This window comes from Diadema antillarum, unplaced genomic scaffold (assembly GCF_040938485.1).
Source record: "Diadema antillarum isolate AM-2024a unplaced genomic scaffold, OU_Dant_1.0 scf00000025, whole genome shotgun sequence".
Classification (NCBI taxonomy): Eukaryota; Metazoa; Echinodermata; class Echinoidea; order Diadematoida; family Diadematidae; genus Diadema; species Diadema antillarum.
The window spans coordinates 1,782,018-1,796,578 of NW_027270914.1; the positions used below are offsets into that span (position 1 = coordinate 1,782,018).

Sequence of the window (14,561 nt, forward strand, 5' to 3'; positions counted from 1 at the left end):
GGGTCTTAATCCTCTCTGCACAGAAACATAGCATGAACATATCTGTTGCATATCTGCAAAGGAGAAAGTGGAGTTTTGCACCTCATAGCTTCAAGACTCACCCACATAGTCACATGCATTTTCTCGGTACTCAATGTCATCGATTGCGATGTCGCCAGCATAGTTCATGCCATCGACGCCCTCAAAGGTAAATTTGTGGTAGCTGCCTGCTGTGGTGTCTACCTCAGCCAAGAGCCAGGTATTACCCTGCTCCCCGGACTTGCTCCAAATCTCTATCGCCTCAGTCTCGGGGTAGATTGTCTGGTAGACTCTGAGGGTTCCCGTATCTACATGACAGACACAGAAAATCTTGACTTCCATGCAGTTCACTTTCATTTCTAGTTTAACTCCCTGAATCCTATCTGTGCCAGAGACTTTGGATGGTGTATACCATGCTACAGGGTTTTCTGTGCCATTCAAAGGTTCACAAGACTTACAAAGTGAACAAATTTTAATTCATACAAACAACCAATGCATTCAAATGATAATTCAAACACATTTAAAGAATGAAAAACAAAAAGTTAAAAAAATAGATAGATAAATAAATGAATAAATAACTACATAAATAAGAATTCTGAGACTCACAAGGGGGAAGAGTTGGAAAGAGGCAGGAAAGAATAGGAAGGAGGAAAAGAAGAATAGGAAGAAGGGGAGAAAGAGTAAGAAGGAGGCGGGAAGAGTAGGAAGAAGGGGAAAAAGAGTAAGAAGGAGGCGGGGAGAGTAGGAAGAAGGCAGGGAAGAGTAAGAAGGAGGCGGGGAGAGTAAGAAGAAGGCGGGAAAGAGTAAGAAGGAGGCGGGGAGAGTAAGAAGAAGGCGGGAAAGAGTAAGAAGGAGGCAGGGAGAGTAGGAAGAAGGCGGGAAAGAGTAAGAAGGAGGCAGGGAGAGTAAGAAGAAAGTGGGGAGAGTGGGATGGAGGTGGGCAAGAGTACGAGGCAGAAAGTTCCCTATAAGGTCATACCTTGGCCATACATGTGATACCAGAATGTGAAGCATCCATCCAGCCGGGCATCAACATAGGTGGAATCAAAGAGTGCTGTGTATCCATCGCCAGATGATGAAGCCTCAATGTAGATGTAGTGACCTGTAGAATGGATGAACCACACCCTGTGAGAGTCCTTCATCCTCCTCATTTTCTTGTCTTTTTCCCTAATGAGACTGTGAGCTATTTGATCATGAATCACTGCCAAGTTCTAGTGGTGATTAATGAACTGCTGTTATGTTTGCTTGGCGAGGTAGAACAATAGATATACTGTAGAGCGAGGAATTTTCGCGTGCATTTTAATTTCGCGAATTTCGCGAGTGCCAAAATTCGCGAAATTAAAATGCACGTGAAAGCTTTTGTCTACACTACATGCATTGAATGCCAGTAGCAATTCACGAAAATTTCATGCCACGAAAAAGGCTGTCGGCTCCAATGCGCGAAAATTTCATGCCGCGAATATATCATGTTTTACAGTAGTGGAATTGTAACACAAAGAGTTGACTTCTGTAAACTGAGCATACAATGATTACTGATGATGTGAGCTCAGAAGAAAAAGGAAGTATTGACTGTGCAATTTTGGGTAGCTGCATTGTCATCGATTAGTGATAAACAAAGTCTACCTCAGGTGCAGTTCATTGTTTCTCATTCTCCACAAATTAAAGGACATTCAAGGGATCATGGTGGTCTGTAAAATCATTCATACTTAGTGACAGCCCTCTCCTATAGCCACATTGAACAGTTTCAAAATGGTCTCACACTCAGAATGAACAAACTTGCATTATCAAAGAAATCCAATCCAGGCCATTTTCATACCCACAAACAGAGAGAGTTCCAGGTCATCTAACAATCAGTAGTATAGATGAATCACCACACTGTATCACCATTGACTTCCTATGGACTGAGGCACATTGCCACACCTTAGTGGGCTTGCTTACTTTACAACTATTGGGTAGGTCAAGTTTGAATTGCTTACTGAAAGCTGCTCAAAAGCTTGGCATGTTCAGCTATAAACAGCCTGGACACATAATGGGTTAACTGGCATGCAAAATTGATCTGAGTGGTAACTGGTTACCTCGACAACAACAATGATTCCAGCCGATTCTTACAAAAACATGCCTGCATTGAGATTCGGGCTACGGGATTACTAATCCCATTGAGGACAAGCTGATAATTGCTACAACACACATTTCCTATTGACACCTGCCCGAGTACACACACGACTAGTCTTCAATGGGTTAAGGTATTATAGATCGCTCCATCTTACCATTCACGTTTTTCAGGGTGTGGTCATTGGTGGGCCCCGTTGATCCACTGGGTGTAGACCCACTGTAGAGGACCCAGTCCATGTTGTCTCCACTAAACACATTACCCCAGTCACATCGCTCCTCTTCAAAAGTGCACCAGACTGTCCCAAGGGGTGAGGATTATTAAGGTAGAGGTATAAATACCGGTAGAGAAATTTAACTATTCTTTAAGACACACCCAAATATCCAGACATCGGATATGAGCATTCACAACAAATATATGTGATTTGTCACCCTGCAAGTCCTTGACATAGTCATGCAAATATTGATTCCCTCCTACAGTGGACCGGCTTACTCACGAGGGGTCAGAAGGCAAGTTTTTCTTCCAATTGCAGTGTTCCTGCCAAGGCGGTTCCTGACTGGCAGCTGAGCACTCTATACTGTATACGCCATATATTTGGCAAGACTAATTTTTTTGCAAATCTGGACTTTCTGACCATTTTACTAGTGGTTAAATACACAATCATGGAGTACAGCACCAAATAGAGAAATGCATGCTTGCACGTCACATTCGTGTCAGAATCAGAGTCAACATTTTCGTGTGTCTTTATATTGGGGAATAGCACCTGACTTGACTGTGAAAATAAAAGCCTCGCAAAATATTTGGTATATACAGTATGTATTTTACAGCTTTTCTAGTCTTGAAGCTTTGCATGGATACAAAAGCTGGCTACCTGATATCAAGCACAACTTTTGAGAAAATTGCACTAGAAATTCAGATGCAGTCAACCTACTGGAGAAAAGAGATATCTACACAACAGGTGTACAAAGAAAAGAATACAATATCAACTTCCCTAATAAAGACACAAAGGTTTCAAACTTTACGACATTCTCAGACTAACAAAGTCTCATATGAGATAATTAAGATGACATATGTTTGATTCCTGAGTAGATATTGAGTTCTCATTTTCAACCCAATCATCACATGCTGCATCTTTTTAAACTTTGAAGTCAGTGATTTTTTTTTTTTTGAAGGGTAACATGGTGACCTATTGCAGTGCACATCTCTCTGCTGTAGTAAAGTTCATCAAGTATAGTTTGACTGTCTATGACACCATGTTGGGCCACACGTTTTGAGCTACGCATTGCGACAAAATCTTCACACATAGGGCACATTTCTGTATACTGTATTCAGCATCATTCTCTGATTACTCATGATTAAGTGCACAAACTTTCAATATGGCACATGAAAATTGAAGAAGAGTACACTTTGTTGAAATAAAGGATATCTAACTAATTACAGTATCTTCCCCTTACAATGAAATGCAAACAAAGTGACCAGCCTGTCAGTTTTCCATAAGACACTCAAGGAAGGTTTACATCTTGGCAAAAATGTTTCTTATTTCCTCTCAGTGAGTTAAAACTTCATGGAAAACCACAATTCATTTTTTCTTTCACCAATTACAGGGGCACAACTCTGAATATAGTTTTCTCTCATTTATTGATTTCATGGCATATTTCATGCAGGACAAAATTCAGCTTCCTGACATGGAATACCGCCGGAATTATTTCACGAAACTTACGTGGTGGTGTGCACGCCCCTGTCTTGACACTGACTTCATCTATGGCCATGAGAGAGTTACGGATTGAACCTACCGTTCCCTTGAAGGCAACCTGCAGTTAAAACAAATTTAGTGTTACATCATGTTAACGTAAAAGGGCACTGGTATATGTCAGATATTGCAAACACCTTTCACATTCCATCAGATAGATTAACCCTTAATGTGTTTTGTTCACAGTCTGGCATGCACCCTGGAGTGCATTCTTCTTCACATATTGACACCGATGTCTGAAAAATAACTGTCAATTAATAGAGATTACCTTGATCAAGTTTGGATAGATTACTGAATGCTCATGGAAATGCTTGGCACATTAAGCTTTAGAATGGTGCCTGGACAAACAAAGCAGGGTGTTTCTGTTAAATGTACCGGTACTGTCTAGTTGAGATCTTGATAACATCCTACGTCACAGCCTAGACAGTGTGTATACACTGGGGGTCTTGAAGGCATAAAGTGTAGACTGAGTGCAAGCAGAGTGTAGACAGAGGACATTAAGAGTTAAAAGTGAGAGTTTGCAAGGTGTCAAATCTATATTGAGTTTACAGCAGAGCATAAATTGAGTGCATTCAGAGTGATGATTTTGTGTAAAGAGTGTGTTCATCAAGTGACTTCAGAGTGAAGAGTAAGGTTTGGAGAGGTGTAGAGCACTCAAGATTCAGTGTAACTCGGGTGTAGAGTATGTGTATTCTGAGTGTGCACACCTGAAAGCTGTTGGTGTCAGAGACACAGAGGCTGTCCTGCTGTCAGCCAACAAATTTACCTGGCTATATGGAGGTGTATGACACTCAAGATTTGGTGTAACTGGGGTGTAGACTGAGTGTATTCTGAGTGTGCACACCTGGAAGCTGCTGGTGTCAGGGACAGAGAGGTTGCCCTGCTTCCAGCCAACAAGTTAATCTGGTTTGGGAAGGTACGTATATAGCACTCAAGATTCAGTGTAACTGGAGTGTAGACTGAGTGTATTCTGAGTGTGCACACCTGATAGCTGTTGGTGTCAGTGACAGAGAGGCTGGCATCCAAAAAGTTTATCTAGTTTAGGTAGGTTTATGACACTCAAGATTCAGTGTAACTGGGGTGTAGACTGAGTGTATTCTGAGTGTGCACACCTGATAGCTGTTGGTGTCAGTGACAGAGAGGCTGCCCTGCTGCCAGTCAACAAGTTTATCCGGCGGAGCCTGCCACAGTGCCTCGGAGTACTGCCCTCCTCTACGAGTGTGGACCGTGAGGGCGCCCTCTGTGTCATGGTAGTACCAGAAGCGCAGGCAGTGCGGTAGGGAGGTCAGGGAGTAAGTGGGGCTGTAGAGGTAGGCAAACTGACCGTCCTCCCGGTCAGTGTCCAGCCACATGTAGTAGCCTGACAGAAGAACAATTAGCATGCAATATTATAAATCCTGTATGCAAACCAGGGGAATTTCAGCTTGTGATACAAACTTGGTTGTAACTTTAATTATGATAAATGGTTTACTCAATAACCTGGACGTCTTGGTCTGTGTCTGTGATAAGTTTATTCCAGCTCCCCTCCTCACTGAGAATCTTGGAAATACACTAGCTCACATAAATGTATGCACAGATACACAACTCAGCAGAATACTACCATGATAGGGTTGCAAATATTGATAAAAAAAAAAAAAACCTGCAAAATTTGGTTAACTAGCTGATAAACTCACACGATAATATGTGTTCATAGAATAATATGTGTTCATACAGCACATCATGAGCATGAGGTGTAACATCCCTTGCAGTCAACATTCAGCAGGGCCATGGTAACTCTAGATACAGAGACTCCAACTCTCCCGTTTTCGACGGGAGATCTCCCGCCGAAAGCCCATTTTTTGCAAAATCTCCCGTTCTCCCGTTTGAGATTTGATTTCTCCCGCCCTGGCTCTGTGTCTCCCGGTGGAAAGGATTTCTTACTTTTTGCTATCGTATGTTGAAAAAATAAGCCTTAGATAGCACCAGAGAACAGCTAGAACCCTAGGAACTTCGCGCTTCGCACACATCAACTTGGAGTCTCCCGTTTACTAGGGGTTTCGGGCGGGAGAATCTCCCGATCAGAAGGTGCTTGGGGTTGGAGTCTCTGTAGATAGGATTACAGATGCTCTCTGGTTCTATCTAGGCTTATATTTTAATAAACATCACAAAACTAAAGGAGGACGGGAGAAAGCTGATTTTTAAGCGATAGAAAATACTTCCTAAGAGGGGGACACACAGTCAGAGTGGGAGAAATTTAGAATCACGCAGAAGAGCAGGAGATCTTGGCCTCAAAGTGTGAGATCTCTTGCTCAAGCAGAAGAGTTGGAGTCTGAGATCAGACCAGCTTACCTGAGTCTAAGCCAGTGGTCTTATCCAAGGGTATCTCTCTGTGCTCTCTGCCTCTGGCCCTGGACCAATCAAAATCATCCAAAGCCACTTCCTGGGTCCAGCCACAGGTGTCTGTCTCAAAGGAACACTCATCTGATGGGGGCAGCAAACATATTTTTATATTTTAAAAGAAATCACCTTATAATCATTTTTTTGTCTAGAATTAAACATAACACTATCTTCCCTTTCACTAAACAGAGCTTTTGTGGCATACATTCATAAATTTCACATTTATTCATTAGACTCTCTTCAAAACTTATGAAATGATAGACAATATAATGTAAATGAGAATCTACGTAGACAGACTGAGAACTTATCAGTAAAATCATCCATTTTAGAGGAGGGGGTATTGTTTTTGTTTTCATTCAACAGGAAAGATTGTAAACACCATTACAGTATTCTGAGAGCTGAAAAGGCATATTTTTATGGAAAAACAGCATTTTCCATGAAACCTGCAGTACTTTTGGCTAAAAAGCAGTATAATATAGTGCAATAAGTAACAGTTGGCATCTGTATAGAAGCATGAGAAGTATCAGAGTTACCCAGTTCTGGGCAGGTTGACGTCGCATCGTATTCAATGTCATCAATTGCCATGTCACCCGACCACCCGTAACCACGCACTGCTTCAAAGGCAATCTGCAGTGGAGACAAAAGGGAAAAGTCAGCCAAAAAAAATAAAATAAAAATGAATTGAAGATGTCTAACAATATTTCTCATAAGGAAAATGTGAGCTGCATGGTTCTTTCCACTACTAAAGTCTCCAACACTGGAGAAATGAAGCTATGAAAATATTGCTGTTGAATATAATGGCTATTTTTTTTTCAACAAAAAGCAAATCTGCAGTGAAGTTTATCAATATTGCCCCCAAGAATGCAAGTCACTATACATGTATGCTTCACAGATTTCTTTAGGATGTAAAAAAAAAAACATGCCGTCAATCCCTCGTTTGAGGCGAGTCCTCAACTGAGGTTACCCAAAGTGGGGTGCGTATATTTGTCGTTTGGGAGTTGGGAGTCGAAGTACTTGTTCATTGCAAATAAACTTTCTGCTCAGGCGTGACAAACCTGGAGGCCAAGCCAGGGTTTGATGACTCCAGCAGCTGTCGTATTACGTAAGAGCATGATAAGGATATCTGCCTGTGGCAGACCATTCAAAGTGAACTCAATTTTCTCTATCCTTTTTAAAGTTTTCAATTTTATATTCTATTGAGAAATTCTATGGTCATCCATTTTACATTTCGAACGAAAAAAATTGACCCGTAAATAACGAAAATACAGGAATAAGAAGGAGAGCATTGCCAGTTTGTCGGTGCTATTTGGCAGTGAGTTACAACGGGGAGGTGAGACTACTCCCTGGTTACAATCAGCCTGCTGACTGGATCGTTAAGAAAGCAGCTGTCTATTACGTAAGAGCATGATAAGGATATCTGCCTGTGGCAGACCATTCAAAGTGAACTCAATTTTCTCTATCCTTTCTAAAGTTTTCAATTTTATATTCTATTGAGAAATTCTATGGTCATCCATTTTACATTTCGAACGAAAAAAATTGACCCGTAAATAACGAAAATACAGGAATAAGAAGGAGAGCATTGCCAGTTTGCCGGTGCTGACAATGTGCTATTTGGCAGTGAGTTACAACGGGGAGGTGAGACTACCTCCCTGGTTACAATCAGCCTGCTGACTGGATCATTGAGAAAGCAGCTGTCGTATTACGTAAGAGCATGATAAGGATATCTGCCTGTGGCAGACCATTCAAAGTGAACTCAATTTTCTCTATCCTTTCTAAAGTTTTCAATTTTATATTCTATCGAGAAATTCTATGGTCATCCATTTTACATTTCGAACGAAAAAAATCGACCCGTAAATAACGAAAATACAGGAATAAGAAGGAGAGCATTGCCAGTTTGCCGGTGCTGACAATGTGCTATTTGGCAGTGAGTTACAACGGGGAGGTGAGACTACCTCCCTGGTTACAATCAGCCTGCTGACTGGATCATTGAGAAAGAGAGAGAGAGGGAGAGAGAGAGAGAGAGAGAGAGGGAGAGCGAGGGGGAGAGAGGGAGGGAGAGGGGGGAGAGATGGGGGAGGGAGAAGGGGAGAGCAAAATGGAATGACAATAGTTCCGGTCACTACAGTACAGGCATGCTCTGTCTGCATACGCTGAATGTCTACACTCACACACACACACGTACACACACACACACACGCACCATGGAGCTACATGGCCCATGCCAAAACCAAAACAATCTCCTCCTCTCGCGGTGCCCCCCCCCCCTCCTGTGGCGCTGTGGCGATGACTGATGCTTAGATTAGGCCAGGGTCAAGAAACAGGTGTTTTATATCTTTGACTTTAAGTCATTGATTGCCAAGATATGCACTGGCATTATTTACTGGGGTGTAGCCTCTTCAAACGAGAGATTTGCGTCATGAAATGAGACAATTCAAAAATATACTGTGCAACATGAAATATATATTTTTTCCTCATTTTAAATAAGTTATCAATCAAAGATTATGTACATATGAGAGAAATTATCAGAATTTTTAAATTAAATTTGCATGCTTAACCCATTCTCTACAAGATTTGAAATCTCCACAGACAATGCACAGGCCCCAAAACATTACCATAGGTAATGGGTTAATGAAGATCTCCCTCCAATCCTACCTAGGGGATGATTTGGTTCTGAAGGTTTTTTCGCTGACTCACCTCGTACTTGTAGTCTACATGAAGAGTGATATGACGGTACAGCCACATGTTCTGCAGGGTTCCCTCTTGCTTCCATATCACTTCCTCTTCACCCAATGAATTGTACAAAGAGACCTAGAACACAAGCAGAGCACACAAAGTAATACATACTTCAGACCCTAGCAAATAATCATTATTACAATTCAGGTGAGTTTGCCACTTACATTCAAAAGTTCATCCTATTAAGCAAGAATGAGAATAAAGAATGTCCCAATTAGAAAGGTCAGGAATCAAGTCAAATGTAAAGCATAATAATTTCACATGCAAATAGAAGGAAACTGACCAGAAATGAATATAAGTTATTAGTGGAAAAATGAGCAAAGAAAATGGGATTCCATCGGGATTCAAAACCCAAGACCTCCAGATGCTAGTCCGGTGCTCTACCAACTGAGCTATAAAAAGCCATAACGGTTAGTACAGTATTTGTCCCAGAAATCCTTAATTCTCAATGCTCAGATGGTCAGAAGCTATAGCAGTGTGTTTGTGTGTGACACACATGCACACACTTAAACCTGACATAAATCCGCAAGATAATTCCACTTGGGAATAAATGCGAGGGATCACAGAAGTGATGCAGCTTTTTTAGTATGTAACAAATGCAAACAGAAGGAAACTGACCAGAAATGAATTTGATTTTATATTAGTGGAAAATTCTTTGCTCATTTTTCCACTAATAGCATATTAATTTAAATACACAAGTCTTTCCACCATAGTATCCAAAGAGCTGATCATCAAAAAGTAGTCAGGGCTGTATATATAGCGTAATGAATTTTCAGACAGACTGACAGGTATTTAATTATCCGATAAAAAACGTGTCAAATTATAATGAATCAGTACCATGTCTCAGTAAGCATTGAAAATAAGACTTGAAAATGTTACTGTCATATTGTCCCATATAGAGTGATTTTCCTGTTTATCAAACATCTCAATGCATCAATTGTAAGTTATCATGTCTGATACATGTATGTTGTTATTTAAGTGTAACGCGCTATGTACCCTTTGGAAAAGGTGCTATACAAGTGGCACGATGTATGTACATATTGTACCTAGGGAAATCTGAACATTTTAATGCCATAGTGACAAAATTCTTTAACAAGATACTCTGAGAACCTTACCTTACTCTGAGAACCTTACCTTACTCTGAGAACCTTACCTTACTCTGAGAACCTTACCTTACTCTGAGAACCTTACCTTACTCTGAGAACCTTACCTTACTCTGAGAACCTTACCTTACTCTGAGAACCATACCTTACTCTGAGAACCTTACCTTACTCTGAGAACCTTACCTTACTCTGAGAACCTTACCTTACTCTGAGAACCTTACCTTACTCTGAGAACCTTACCTTACTCTGAGAACCTTACCTTACTCTGAGAACCTTACCTTACTCTGAGAACCTTACCTTACTCTGAGAACCTTACCTTACTCTGAGAACCTTACCTTACTCTGAGAACCTTACCTTCAGGGTGCCCATGGATTGGCCAAACATGTGGAGCCAGAAAGAGATGCAGGCGCCCTCTGGAGTTGAGGCAAGAGGAGAGGTCCGCACTCTGGCAGTGCTTCCCGCTGACCCCTGTGATGCCTCAAAATACATGTAAAAACCTGGGAAGAGAAGTCAAGTCAGTCACTCAGTGTCAATCAACACTCAGTGTCAACACTCAGTGTCAACACTCAGTGTCAACACTCAGTGTCAACACTCAGTGTCAATACTCAGTGTCAATACTCGGTGTCAACACTCAGAACTACATTACCCTGATAGAAAACAGGAACAATACAGAAAGCATAGCAGCATGGGTTCATTTGAAACATAGACAAGGTAGCTGCCACACTAGGCTTCAGGGGAGTCATTTCTTACATTGTATTTGACTCTCTAGATTAGTCCTAGAGCACCTGAGTCTGACCATAATGCACCAAGTCTGGTCCGGGAGCAACTGAGTCTGATTTTAATGCATATGAGTTTGACACTAGCATACCTGAATCTGGTCTTTGGTGTTAGTGCATGTGAGTTTGACCTTTGGTCTCAGGGCAATGTGAATCTGACCCCAGTGCACCTGAGTCTGATCTTAGTGAATGTGAGTCTGACCCTTGTGCATTTGATTCTGGTCCTAGAGCACATGTGTCTGGTCTTAGTGCAATCAAGTCTGCCTTTAGTGCACCTGAGTCTGGTCTTGATTTAATCTACCAGCCAGATATTAAGGAACCAGACTCAGCTGGTCTGAGTGCACTTACACATTTGTACATGTACAATTGTACATCCTAGTTTGCTCCCTGAGTTTTGCGTCCCTTGATCTCCTTACTGCAGGCAGGTGGGACATGAATCAGAAATATGCAACACTCTGCCTACCTGGATGAATAGTTCATATCATCCAAGAAATATATAAGTTTTATTTGTTTTTGTTGTGTGTATGTGTGTGTGTGTGTGTGTGTGCAGAATTGTGAAATGCAGTACAATCTCTGTAAAGCTCCACAAAGCAAGAAAGTGAAGCTTTTGAATACTCACCGCTTGCTGTAGTATGGTCACTAATAGGACCGGTGTTTGTAGAGGGGGTGGAGCCCATTCTCCTGATCCAATCGTAATTGTCATCGGTATCTTGCTTCCAACCACACATGTTATATTCAAAGTCACAGAAGACAGTGTCTTGGTTGTTAGGGTCTGCCTCGTCAGGGGAGACTACCACAGAGAGGAAATAAACAGAAAGATAACTGACTGCATATACACGGCTACCCAGCTCATCGCAGACAAAACATAGGCCACTATGAATTTCCACTTACATATTAAATCAAAAGAGTAAGCTCTCAGTTTTGAAATAATATATAATTTATTAAAATTGAACAATCCTAGCCCATTCAAAAAGTGATTGAAATAGAAAGAGTTATGAGGTGCAGTTCCACTGGAAAGGGAGAAAAAAAAATCCAAAGATTAGGTCCAATCACGTGTGCTGTGCAGAGGCATCAATGAAAACATGTTCTATTTCCAAGTGAAAGCAGAGCCTGTCCAAAAAGTTATGGTCCAGAAAAACTGCTAAAATCTCAATTTCTGTTGGACAAATGTTATCTCAAAATTTTGACAGCAGAAAAAAAAAATCCTCTCCCATGTACATTAAAGTTTGTGAATTTCAGTCAGTTAACCCAAATGATAATACTTTGGCCAATTACAAAGTCTTAATCTGCAACTATTTTGATGGTTTTGAGCTGGGTGGTCACAGGTAAACAACTGCATATTCAGTATTAACCCTAAAAAGGCCGGGGGGGGGGGGGGGGTTGAATCAACCCCCCCCTCGACATTTTTCGCGACTACCCCGCCGCGCAAAATTTTTTGACCGCGCCGTTCGCTGACTTTTTACTTTCAAGTCTCGCGCATCTTTTGACACCATTTTCGCGAAAATCGCGCATACCGTTACGACACTGCGCGACCTTTTATACATGTCTGTCAGACCGAAAATGGCTCAAAAACGTGATTTTGTGTATAAAGTCTATGCAAATGGAGTTTTCTCTTCTTATTCATAAAGATATGATTATTTTCACTTTCATAGGCTGAAACTAATTGATTTTAGCATAATTATACTTGAAATAGGTTCTGTCATAAATTTTGAGGAAAAAAAATGTTAAAACAAAAGGTCAAAAAAACAAAGAAATACATAAGAAATTCATAAAACAATAAAATACATAAGAAATTGATTTTGATACCAGATTTTTTTTTCATGTACATTGTAAGGAATGCTACAAAGAATGTTATCACCAAAAATTAGGATTCTAGGAGCTTTAATTTCTGATTTAGAGCAAAAAGTATGATTTTATGCATATATTAACATAATTAATCATTATGACGAAAATTTCCATATTTTTTTTTATAGTTTGGTAGATTACGCCACAGGTAATGTATGTGCCAATTTTCATGGCGATTGCGCAAGCGACGGCCGAGATCTCAGGGGGGGGTTGAATCAACCCCTCCCCGGCCACAGAACACCCAAAAAAGCCCGGCCTGGTTAGGGTTAAAGGAAAGTGTCTGGTATGAACAATATTTTTCAGATGTGAGGGGTTGGTATTAAAGGGACTACGCAGTAGAACATCTTTGATTTTGATTACAAATATATTTTATTTCATACTTGTCAAGTTCACACTGCAATAAGAAAAACATATAGATTTGTGAATTCAAGTAATTGTATTTCACTATCATGAGTTCACAGTCAATAAAATACCATAAAACTGCAAAACAAATTGAATCTTATATGAATACCATGGGCTGCATTTGGCAGATACTTTGAGAGTATGGTATTTTTGAAAAGAACAAGCTAGACAATTCTGGGAGTGGTTGAATTCATGATCAAGAAATACAATGAAGGGAAGGGTGAAATATAGCATTTCTCCACTATTGAGTTGATAACAGGCAACACACTTGTACCATGAGATGCAATATCTCAACTGTTGATTTACACATTGTTATTAGCAAAACTTGGCAGAAATAAAAACATGCAAAATACACAGTGTATACAATAACAAAATCTGAAATAAAACATCTTAAAGAATGTTATGGTATAGTATAGTGCTAGACCAGAATGACTTGCATACACTTACAGGAGCAAATTTCATATTCCACAAGCATGTCATCTAGGGCTATGTCTCCATAGCTGTAATCCCCCAGTGAGGCAATGATTAGTACCTTGTGGTTACGGGAGAGCAAGGAGAAAAGATATACAAGTATAAAGTGAAAAGTCACAGATACCAATGATGTTTCATATATACTTCTAAAAAATATGTGAGATATGAGGGAAGAGAAAACTGGACACAGTTTTGAAAGTTTCATTGCTGTTACTTTTTCTACTCTTTAAGGGAAAAAAATCTCTCTACATACAGTATACGTTGTACATGTATGTATATTAACATTGAATAATGCAATAAAACTGCAAACCAGCATTAGTTGTTGAAAATGTAAGAACTTTGATATTTGTTTGAACAGACTTGTAATTAAAGGACAAGTTCACCTTCACAGACATGTGGGTTGAGTGAATGCAGCAATATCAGTAGAACACATCATTGAGAGTTTGAGGAAAATCGGACAATCCGTTCAAAAGTTATGAGTTTTTGAAGTTTCTGCTTACTCAAGGCTGGATGAGAAGACTACTATAGCTTGTGATGTCACATGAGTACAACGATATAAAGAAAGAATAAAGAAAATTTAACATATTTTCACTTTTCTCGGATAAGAAAAGAACACTTGACTTCTCTCTTTCAGAAGGCAGGGGGAATAATATTACCCTTAACATATGTCAGTAGCAAGTCAAAGAAATGTGCACTTTATTCAAAAAGTAAAATTATGTGAAATTCTCTTTTTATTTTCTTTATATGGTTGTACGCTTATGACATCATACACTGTAGTAGTCTTCTCATCCAGCAGACACTACGCAGATACTTTGAAAATTCATAACTTTTTAATGAATTGTCTGAATTTCCCCAAACTTTCGCTGATGTGTTCCACTAATATTGCTGCATTCACCCAATCCACATGTATATGAAGGTGGACTTGTCCTTTAAATGTTTTTAACACTTCTTGATTCTCGTTCGATGTTTGATTTTTT

The 14,561-nt window shown here is 40.1% G+C and overlaps 1 protein-coding gene across 1 annotated transcript in view; it reads right to left on the reverse strand.

Annotated features, from left to right (window-relative positions):
- Positions 1-14,561, reverse strand: part of LOC139734006 (MAM and LDL-receptor class A domain-containing protein 1-like) — a 49,102-nt gene that overhangs the window by 20,277 nt on the left and 14,264 nt on the right. The window contains exons 12-22 of the mRNA XM_071644817.1: positions 13,561-13,645; positions 11,486-11,656; positions 10,445-10,587; positions 8,949-9,062; positions 6,788-6,881; positions 6,207-6,338; positions 4,991-5,238; positions 3,849-3,939; positions 2,286-2,426; positions 998-1,120; positions 102-326 (exon numbers count right to left, since the gene is read on the reverse strand). Of these exons, the coding sequence (XP_071500918.1) occupies positions 102-326; positions 998-1,120; positions 2,286-2,426; positions 3,849-3,939; positions 4,991-5,238; positions 6,207-6,338; positions 6,788-6,881; positions 8,949-9,062; positions 10,445-10,587; positions 11,486-11,656; positions 13,561-13,645 (1,567 nt within the window). The remainder of the gene's footprint in view (positions 1-101; positions 327-997; positions 1,121-2,285; positions 2,427-3,848; positions 3,940-4,990; positions 5,239-6,206; positions 6,339-6,787; positions 6,882-8,948; positions 9,063-10,444; positions 10,588-11,485; positions 11,657-13,560; positions 13,646-14,561) is intronic.